Source organism: Pyricularia pennisetigena (assembly GCF_004337985.1).
Source record: "Pyricularia pennisetigena strain Br36 chromosome 4 map unlocalized Pyricularia_pennisetigena_Br36_Scf_11, whole genome shotgun sequence".
Classification (NCBI taxonomy): Eukaryota; Fungi; Ascomycota; class Sordariomycetes; order Magnaporthales; family Pyriculariaceae; genus Pyricularia; species Pyricularia pennisetigena.
In genome coordinates this window covers 740191-750182 of record NW_021940923.1, presented here as the reverse complement: position 1 = coordinate 750182, position 9992 = coordinate 740191, and the positions used below count along the sequence as shown (strand labels likewise).

Below are 9992 nucleotides of genomic sequence, written 5' to 3'. Positions count from 1 at the left end.
TCCCCTCGAATAAGACGTTTATGGGTGAAAGCCTCCTCCAGTGACAAAAGAAATTATCAAACTAATCAAATCAATCGATCAACCGATCAGTTGCAACCTACTTCCTGGGACTTTGCATCGCATCTTCAATCCGTCCGATCACCCTGTTGTTGCCAGCCAGGCCATCCGCCACCACGAGACATTTGTCAGATTTGTCCCGACCAACCGACTCTTCCGAGCCAGATCACTTCGGATTTCTGCTACCTGTGCCCACGCCTGATCCACCTTGCCATAACGTCATTGGAGAAGAACCACAGCAATCATTTTCTTCCACACACACACAAACTGCGTACGATTTGCCGTCGACTCGAACATATTTGGAGAGCAACTGATCGTGTCACTTACCGCGCAAAAGACAAACTGACGGGAAGCGACTACAACTGTCTGCGACATTCTCAAATTACCTACCCGTCTCGTACCGCTCTAGGCCTGGGCGACCGTCATCCATCCAGCAGGTGCGCTACAAAGACTGCCTTCCAGGGGCTGCGCAACGGTCTTTGTGTTGTGTACCCAAGCGCCTGACATCATCAGTCAGCCCCAAGTCGAGCCATCTATCTTGCCGCCTACCTACCAACTTCCATTCCTTGCGGTCTAGCCCCTCCACGGCTGGACGCACTACAGATTGACACAATGTCAACCATTCAGCAGCTCAAGAACTTTATTCGTCATGGTGCGTCTGAAAACAATAGTTCCCTACCTACTGCACCTTAACCAACACCATCCCCAGTTCATCGGTCATTCAGCAATGATCCTTGGCCACCAGCACATGTTCATCTCAGCCCCAGCCTTTGCATCCACGTCTTGTCGACAAAAGATCAAGCGCGCAACTTCGAGACTAATTAGCTTGGAACAACAGGCAAGCAGGCCAGGGTAGCTAACAACTACGACGAGTCCCAAAAACACGACAACTCGGCTCTTCGCCACGATCCTGTTAAGAACATGGCGCCGGTGTCAGAACCTGGATATGGCGGAGTACCAGCTCACCAGCCTGCGCCGGCCGCCTATTCAGTCCAACCGGGCAACGACGCAACGAACCGTGCTGCGCAGGCTGGCAACGTCGCCGCCCACCACGCCGAAGTCGACCAAGGTATCCAACATGGAATCCCAAAGAGCAAGAGCAAGCGCATCGACGAGAGCAACATTGCCAAGCTGGTCGCCGAGGAGGCTGCAAGCAAGTCTAAATTCCCCAAGTACCCTGGTTTGGAGAATTGGGAGCTTCTGGAGAAGATGGGAGACGGTGCCTTCAGCAACGTATATCGAGCTAGGGACCTTGAGGGCAAGATGCCAGGCGAGGTAGCCATAAAGGTTGTCCGCAAGTTTGAAATGAGCAGTATGCAGGTAAGTTGCTGTTACGTGGCAGCGTCTCATCACCAGTTGTCTACACGTGCGAAGATTGTTTTGTTTTGTTTTTTTTTATTTCATTTTCCTTCATGTGGCCGTCTCTTCTGTCGCATCATTCCTCGTACCAACCATCGGGCGCCGCCAAAATAGGGAAACAAGCATCTGCATCCGGATTTCAAACCCAAGGCTCCCAAAGCCGCAGAGGTGCGCAAAAAAGATTTTTTTATAGGCTAACGCCGTCGTCATACTCACTTCACCATTGTTATTCCCCATCTATCTTGCTTTTGTGTCACTTCACCACAATGGGACGGGCTCTACCTCGGATCAAGTGTGCCGGCGGTCAGCGTCTAGATCCCTCCTTGCCGTGAACTGCCGAAGAAACTAACGTGACTTAGCGCGCAAACATTCTCAAAGAGGTGCAAATAATGCGCCAGCTTGACCACCCCAACATCATCAAGATGGTCGATTTCAGCGAGTCAAAACAATACTACTACATCATTCTCGAGTTGGCACCAGGTGGCGAACTATTCCATCAAATTGTCAGACTGACATACTTTAGCGAGGAATTGTCAAGGCACGTTATCGTGCAGGTTGCCAAGGCCCTTGAATATTTGCATGAGGAGCGGGGAGTTGTTCACAGGTGAGTACGGTACCATGCATGCGCAGTGCTGCGCTAGCACGCGGTGTGGAGGTTGCATGACGCTGTGGTTTTTGGTCCCCGTTTTACGCTAGGCGAAGCTCCGTCAGGATGCATCGTCGAGTCGTCTCTTGACGTCATGTGCCACAGTCGACATCATATGCTGACCTAATACCTGCACCACAGAGACATCAAGCCTGAGAACATTCTCTTTTCGCCAATTCCAGTCGTACCATCGAAGCACCCCAAGCCGAAGCAACCCGGCGACGAGGACAAGGTCGATGAGGGCGAGTTCATCAAGGGTGTTGGTGGCGGTGGCATTGGCCAGATCAAGATTGCCGATTTTGGTCTGTCTAAGATCGTGTGGGACAATCAAACCATGACGCCCTGCGGCACCGTCGGTTACACCGCGCCGGAAATTGTCAAAGATGAACGCTATTCAAAGTCGGTCGACATGTGGGCCCTTGGGTGCGTTTTGTATACGCTACTGTGTGGCTTCCCACCATTCTACGATGAGAGCATCGAGATCCTCACGGAGAAAGTCGCCAAGGGCCAGTACACTTTCCTCTCGCCGTGGTGGGATGACATCTCCAAGTCGGCACAGGATTTGATCAGCCATCTCTTGACTGTGGATCCAGAGAAGCGCTTTACAATCACCGAATTCTTAGCACACCCCTGGATTCGCGGGTCGGGACCGACGCCCCGCGACGAGAAGAAGCTTGCTCCCGACGGCATGCTTCGCGCTTTCGATGCCGGAAGGCTACAGGATGGCGATCGCCGGTACGACTTTAGGTCTCCTGGTGCCGTCAACCTGCGCGAGGTGTTTGATGTTGGTTACGCTGTACACCGACAGGAGGAAGAAGGCAAGCGCCGCAAGCAGGTTGGGGCCAAGGCTGGTGGAATGCCAGCCATACTCAACAACCTCAATGAGGAGGATGAGGACGCCAGCATGCGTGATGCTGACAGCGATGAGAGTGGCGAGTACTCGCATAAGAAATCGGGGACCAACACAACACAGGCGCTGGAGCAGAGCATGCGTAACACCAATATCCGCGGTGAAAAGGAGGCCCAGCGTGGTCGGGAGCGCGAAAGTAACAAAGGCGTCCCGACTGCGGCTGGTGAGCCTCAGCAACGCGGTTATGGACAGCACTCGGCAGCGGTGACAGCTGCTGCGAGACAGCAGGTGCGGGATCGCAACCGACAGAAGGGGGCGTTTGAGCTGAACCTCGACGGCGCCACACTGTTGGGGAGGAGAGGAGTGAAACAGGCACCCCCTGTTGCATGAAGTTGACTCGGGGCGCCCGGGCGCCATAATATGGAGCGGTTGCTCTGGTTATCCTTTGGCATTTAACGATACCACCCGTCTTCCACAAGATACATGTTCAGCCATTGTTTGACTTGATAAGTGAGCAACCCATCTCAGCATCCGCATTCTAACACATGAAGAGTGTCTTGGAACACTTGACGGCCTTTTCGTTCGTTTGTTCAATTTGTCTTTTTTTTTTTTGTTAGCTTGGCCGGTTTAGTTGGCATCTGGGCGTTCTGGTGGCATACAAGGAGGATCTGAGTCCAGTCTCCTCGGGTGATTTTTAGCATTTGTTTATCGCGTTTGCCCAGTTTTGTCAAATATTCATTATCTCTCGCAATCTCACAGTGGTCTTGAATCTCGATTGCTGTCACTAACTTGGTATGCCTGATGCTTGAGCTTGGTCATCCTTCTGACTATTTAATTATCTTCTCAATGATCCTGTTACCTCCACTCTGGCGATAGAATTGTTATTGTTGCCAAGTAATTTCAGATAGCAGTGGTCACGCTCTCTGCACCTGACAGAACATGGATCGCTTTGTTTTGCACTCTGGGCCTTGAGCATGGTAGACACTCGTTTGAAAGTAAAGAGACTGAAATGTTGAGGTTCTCGGAAAACCCGCGCGGAAATTGCAACTGGGGTGTGCCGCGCGTCTGGCGTCAAGTTAGCCGCAGGGTTCCTGACCTGAGTGTCAGGTTGAGCAGGGCTTGCACTCTATCTGGTAGGCTGAAACACGAATATTTTTATAAAATTAAGTCTTTAACGGTTCCCGCAAGGGCAGAGACAGGGATATCCCCGAGACGTCGTGGAGCGAAAGTGAGTATTTGAAGCTGCAAAAGAGGGCAGTGATCACCACTGGCGATTCCCCCCGCGATTCAGCAGCTCAGCATAAACGCCGGACAGCTCTGTTTGCAAGTTCTAATGATCCTCTGTCGTATTGTTGGGTGGTATGTTTTTTTGATTAGGTCGTGCAACATCAACTACAAGACAGCATGGCCGACCTTGGGAAGGCCATTGAGAGGGAGATGGGACCAGTCTCTGTATTTTTGGGCGGAGCCGCGCCCCATAGTGAAGCATATGGTCCAAATTTGGTAGAAACCTGGGGGAACTAGGGGGGACGGGTAAGGGTTCTCAAGGAGAAAAGCCGCGCCAGAATAAGACGCTCAATCTCCGGAGACTTTTTTCCTTTCCTTTTTTTTTTTTTTTTTTTTTTTAACTTGCCATTTCGGGGTTGTAACTTTGATTTCTGAATGTTTGAAAGGAACAAGGCAAGAAACGTCCCAATGGGGTTTGGTTCACCGAAAAGGCAGAACAGTAAGAGGCCGGCTCATGGCCTGGCTGGTCGAGCAAAATAAGGGGGCCTACCACAGTAGAGTTTTTTTTTTATTTTTTTTTTTATCATGTCCGACATGGAGAGAACCATGGGACCGATGCATTTCATCAACTCAACAGAACCACATTGATTCCCAATACATGCAAGTAACCAAGCCTGGAAACCCACCTTCCTGCCTAACTAGGTAGGTAACTTTAAACTCGGAAATGTTTCCATTGTTTCCATGTATTTTCTTGTTTTTATTTCCTCTCCAACCATACAAATCTGGTAGTTTTTTTTTTTTTTTTTTCTTGTTTGTGCGGGGACGACGTCAAAAGGCGCACTGTGATTGGGGATCGCTTCAACTGCGGCTGCACCTCGGCTCGTAAGGGGCACTGAATACGTCGCGTTCTTTTTTTGTTGGCAACATTTGACAGCTTCTGAATGTTTGGAGCGGGTGGGGGGGAAACAAATAAAAAGAAATCCCGTCGTTGCAGCATGTCACCCCTGCTCTCCCAAAAACCAGACTCTTGGATCGGAGGGGTTGGCCGCCCTATGGACGGGATAATTCCCGTGTTGAATGCAAATCGCAGTCTTTTTTTTTTTTTTTTTTTTTTTTTTGGAAAAAAAAACTGGCGCGCAGCCGTTAGGGGTAACTCCCAGCTCAATCCATGGGTCTGTCACCGTTTTTTGCTGGTTGGAAATTCAGACAAAGACACGGATGCATTCGTACTATCGACTGTTGTTTCCTCTTCTCACCGAGCCATCGCCGCCACTCGTTCATCACTTTCACTGAGGATAAGCCCCAGAAGGGCAACCGAGATCGAGTAGGTATCTACGCAGCAGATGAAAATGCAACATACCAAATATCCGAAACAAAAAAAAAAAAAAAAAGGAAAAAAGCCAACACCCACCCAAACCCCAGGAAGCCCAACCCCCTCCTACTTGCTGCACCAGTCGGAGCACTTGGTGCCCTTCATGACGCAGATGGACCCGCACCTGTCGCCGCACCAGGTGCAGCTGGCCTTCTCGCGGGCGTAACAGCTGCCGTGGCCGATGGTGCACTTGCCGGCGAGGTGCACGCACTCCCTGCACCGCTTCTGGAGAGGGTTGGAGTCGTAAGACTGTGAAATTTTGCTTTTTTTGTTAGTGCTCGCATGGCGTATAACGACTCATGAGATGCAATCCCCCACACTTGGTTGTGCTTCTTACCACTTCACGGACGACGAGGTTCCCGGGAGTATCCTCGACCACCTCGACGCCCAGCGGAAGGTCGGCGGGGCTGGCGGTGGCGGTGGTGATGGCGCCGAGGGACTGCATGGCGAGAATGATGGTGACGGCGGAGGTCTTCATGGCGGCGTCTGGGTTGTGGATGACTGCTGATCTGGAAGATTGGATGTGATGGGGTATGGAGCGGATGCGGAAGAGGAAGCTTTAGAGGGAGTCTTGATGATGCTTGATGGGTTTAAGAGTGATGTGCTGTACTGTGCTTCCCTCCAATTTGGTGACAGAGCGTCAGGCATTAATACCCGAGATCCCATGGTATATCAGTTGGGCTCGTCCATGATCTGAGGCTGTACCGAGACAAGAACCCAATAATACCAGGCAGCATCTGTACGATGCTGGAGAAACACCGAATCCTACAATGACTGTGCAGCATCACACGAGGCTAGACCTCTACCCTGCCCCAACGCCCGTACAGAAAGCATTTGAGCATATTTTTTTCTGGGTCCCAGGCCTACCATGCAGCCCATAAGCAAATCAAAGTGAAAGATGAGACGGTCTGACGGTTACTTCTCCCCAGTCGTGGCTTTTGCCGGGGGGCCGAAGCAGTGGCTATGGAGGTCTTGTGTAAGCCACGTATCGGACGGTATGATCAGAAAATAGCCATTCGGGCGCCACAACAAGGCAAACCTGCTGTTCAACGGCCTGGGCCAGACGCATCGAACTATGACCAAATCCCACGACTAATCGGATAGCTACACGAAACATCAGCCATAAGCAAACACTGCCTACAAGCAAAAAAGGGAAACTTGTCCTGACAGGCCTGTTTTTGTGCGACGGACATCTCTCGGGACCGAGGGAGTTCCGGTTGTGCAACCGCACAGGAGCCTAGATAGATAGTGATTTCATTTTGTGTATGGGTTTCTACTGGTTGATTATTACGTGAAAATAACCCCATTCAACTCTTGTAGTAGGGACAAAATGATGAGAATTTACTAGGGCGAAGCGTGTCTCATTGTGGCCTGCGGGCCTCTGGACTGATCATACGATAGCATCTTCGTTCCACAGGGCTGACCTGCTACCTCGCATGACAGCAGTCCCTGATGTTATTTTTGCATCGTTTTTTACAGCGGAAGAGATGAGACGGCCTATCGTCTCTCCTTTCCTGGAACAGCTGGGAGCTTATATCTATCAAGTCGACACCTAGCTATGCATCGGACTGTCAACATAGCTGAACGTAGAGAGCTCTTCTAACTTTATACAAGCTTCTGATAGATGCGTTAGGTCTCAGTATTTCAATATCCTATCCAAAGAGACGGATCCTCGTCAAGGATTTCCTTGTACCCTTGACATCTATAGCCGGTCTCTACCAACCTCTTACATACGTCGATTTCCGTCATGAGGCTGGAGGAATGTGACTCGGAGATGATGCCCTTTACAATTTGGCGGAACTTCCGCATACCCTTCTCTCGGCCTTCCTCTTTGGTACCAAGCAGTGATTCCAGCAGGAGCTTCTGCGGCCCTTTTTGTCTCTTGGCACCCGTAATCTCGATGAATTTCAGTGCGTTCTCCTTGTGTTAAGGAACCATGTGCAGGTATAGGGTGATAAACATGCGGGAGCTTAGCGATGCCCCGTATTCCAGTAGAGAAGTTATCAGATCAAGAATCTCGGAAAGAGATCGAGTATTTAAAATGAGGATATAATCTGAATTGATGCAATTTGGAGAGCCAGAGCAATTGGTTGTAGAGCCTGCACATGGTCAATATGATGGGTGTTTCAAGGTTCAAGAAAGAACTGACGTGGTTTCCCACCCTACTTGTATGCAAGTTGCTGAAGTGTAGGGCCTTTGTCGAAGGATCGAGCCTAAGCTTGGAGAGGCGAGGCAGTATGGCCAGGGGGTATGCGAAAGATCCTATCCGATCGGGGCAAATCGCTGCCAGGGTCAAACGCGAAAGCTGACTGGAGCGATGCAGTGTTGAATCATATGGTCTGTAGTCGAGCCCCGCCGCTGCTGCTTTCAAGCGGTATTCTTCGTCCCAGTACCAAAACTTGTCGGGGAACCTGGAGTCTACAGGGCGAGGGTCGTGGTAGACAGACCCGCTCGTGCCATAAAGTCTAGCTATGTCTTCCCACTGATGAAGGAGTTTGGCTTTTCCTTGCGTGTAGTCTGTGCCATATGGTTTCAACGTATCCCGCCAAGGCCACAGATAAGCAAGTGTATTTACATCAAAGTTATTCCGATGACCAATTTTTGGGTCTACCAGTCGGAAAAAGACCTTGGTAGGCCTCCAGCAGTCGTTCCGCTGCATCGAAGGGTGTATGATGGTGCTCCTCCAAGAGACGTTTCACTTGGTATGTAGAGTGGAGGAAGCTGTACACGCTGCGATGTGCGCCTGCCCAGAATGGCGTTGGTGCTCAAGCGAGGAAGCTACGGCATCCAATCAATATCGCGAGATTCTCATTGGCTTCCTGTCACGACGGCGACAAATACGCCCTATCTTGAAGGCTCTTTCCCACAAAGCTGTTTGTTTAAGGACACCGCTATTCCGCCGAGCTTCCACACCAGGAGAGACAGAAAACTTATGTGCTAGACTTGGCAAACTCTGAGCCCTTGTCGATGCCCTCAACTCCAAGATCGACAGCGTCTTGGACGATCGACAGGAGGCATACTATGATTCGTGGGATGGGGGTGATTTACTTGTAAGCGACAATGTCTTCAACATGCACACAAGGAGCGAGTTTGTTGCAGGATGTGATTTGATAGGGAGCTGTCGAGGATTCGTTTTGAATAGACATGTATTTGTGACTCCTTTTGCTTTAGACTCAAAGGATAGAGCTTGCTAACTAAAGTTGTTGCGTTGCCCTTTGCCAAAGCCTTGCGCTGAAGAAGAAGAGAGAAGAAAAAAACAAACAATTGAAAAAAGACATGGACCATGTTCCGATGACCCAGGAGTTCCCAAGCGCAGCCGCAAAAACAAAATATAAAAAGAATCTCTTCCAATAACCCAAGAATTCCCAAACGTAGCCGCAAACCAAATAAAGCTTTTCCAATAACCCAGGAGTTCCCAAGCGCAGCCGCAAAAACAAAATACCGAACGAAGTTTTTCCAATAACCTAAAAGTTCCCAAACACAGCCACAAACCAGACGAAGCTCTTCTAACAACCCAAAAATTCCCAAATGCACTCTACCAATGACCCAAGAGTTCCCAAACACAGCCGCCAAATAGGCAACTTCAAATAATCCAAATGTGCAAAACCCGTCACAACCAATCGCTTCCGCTCTCAATCCAACCCCCATTTTAGCTGTCTAGTCACTAGTCATGCCCGAGAACAGCTGGTTCCGTTCCCTGACATAGACGGTGGTGTCGAGAAACGCGCTGCGGTCAAGAGGGCAGTCGAGCTCGAGGACGTCATACTTGGCAATCAAGTATTGGGCCCGGGGCGTGACGCGGTCGAGATGTCTGTTGGTCTCCTGGAGGCGCTCCCAGATCAGCACGGCGGGCCACTCGCCGTAGCTGGAGACCTTGTCGTGCATGAGCTCGAAGGCGGGGAAACCGGGCGCGATGCAGACGACGACCGAGTCGCTGTATATGTGGTTGAATATGCGGTCGTCCGTGGTGATCCTGACGCCGTGCTGGTGCAGCGCCCTCTTGTCCGCGGCCGTGTACGCCGGGTCCTGCATGTAGATCTCCCGGGCGCCCAGCTGCCTCGCCAGCCCCAGCGCCAGGCAGTGCTGCAGCATGGCCGCCTCCTCCGTCATGGTGCCGAGCGCGATGCAGATCACGTTCCTGATCCGCATTGGGATGTCGCTGCCCGCCCGCTCGTCCTTGATCGCCTGCAGCTGCCGGTTCAGCCCCCGACCTTGCTCGCTGCCTTCCCACCCCTCCAGCGTCGACGCCAGCTTCTCGCTGACCTGCTTGGCGGTGAGCGTGCCCGTGTACTTGATCGGCGGGTCCCAGCCCCAGCGGACACTCGCCACGGTGCTGAAGACGGCGTCGTCCTTGCGGATCGGTCCCTCGGGCCGCGCCTGGACCGCCCCGATCATCTGGTGGATTGTGCGGTAGTTTAGGGAGGGGCGGAATTTGGTTCTGTTGTTTGGGGCATGTTGGTTAGTATCCTTTTTTTTTTTTT

At 51.2% G+C, this 9992-nt stretch overlaps 3 protein-coding genes across 3 annotated transcripts in view; 1 reads left to right on the top strand and 2 right to left on the bottom strand.

Moving 5' to 3' along the window:
- Positions 1 to 669: 669 nt before the first annotated feature.
- PpBr36_10791 (uncharacterized protein) lies at positions 670 to 3302 on the top strand (the record flags this gene model as incomplete). The annotated part of the gene is made up of 4 exons (XM_029897899.1): positions 670 to 709; positions 896 to 1377; positions 1776 to 2020; positions 2204 to 3302. The coding sequence occupies 4 exons, from the start codon at positions 670 to 672 to the stop codon at positions 3300 to 3302; spliced, it is 1866 nt and encodes a 621-aa protein (XP_029743823.1).
- A 2275-nt stretch (positions 3303 to 5577) lies between these two features.
- On the bottom strand, positions 5578 to 5989 carry PpBr36_10790 (uncharacterized protein; the record flags this gene model as incomplete). Its single annotated transcript, XM_029897898.1, has 2 exons — positions 5578 to 5760; positions 5849 to 5989. The coding sequence occupies 2 exons, from the start codon at positions 5987 to 5989 to the stop codon at positions 5578 to 5580; spliced, it is 324 nt and encodes a 107-aa protein (XP_029743882.1).
- Positions 5990 to 9168: 3179 nt separating this feature from the next.
- Positions 9169 to 9992, bottom strand: part of PpBr36_10789 (uncharacterized protein) — a gene marked incomplete at both ends in the record, with an annotated part of 1267 nt that continues 443 nt past the window's right edge. Inside the window, one exon of the mRNA XM_029897897.1 lies at positions 9169 to 9949. Within this exon, the coding sequence (XP_029743845.1) occupies positions 9169 to 9949 (781 nt within the window). The remainder of the gene's footprint in view (positions 9950 to 9992) is intronic.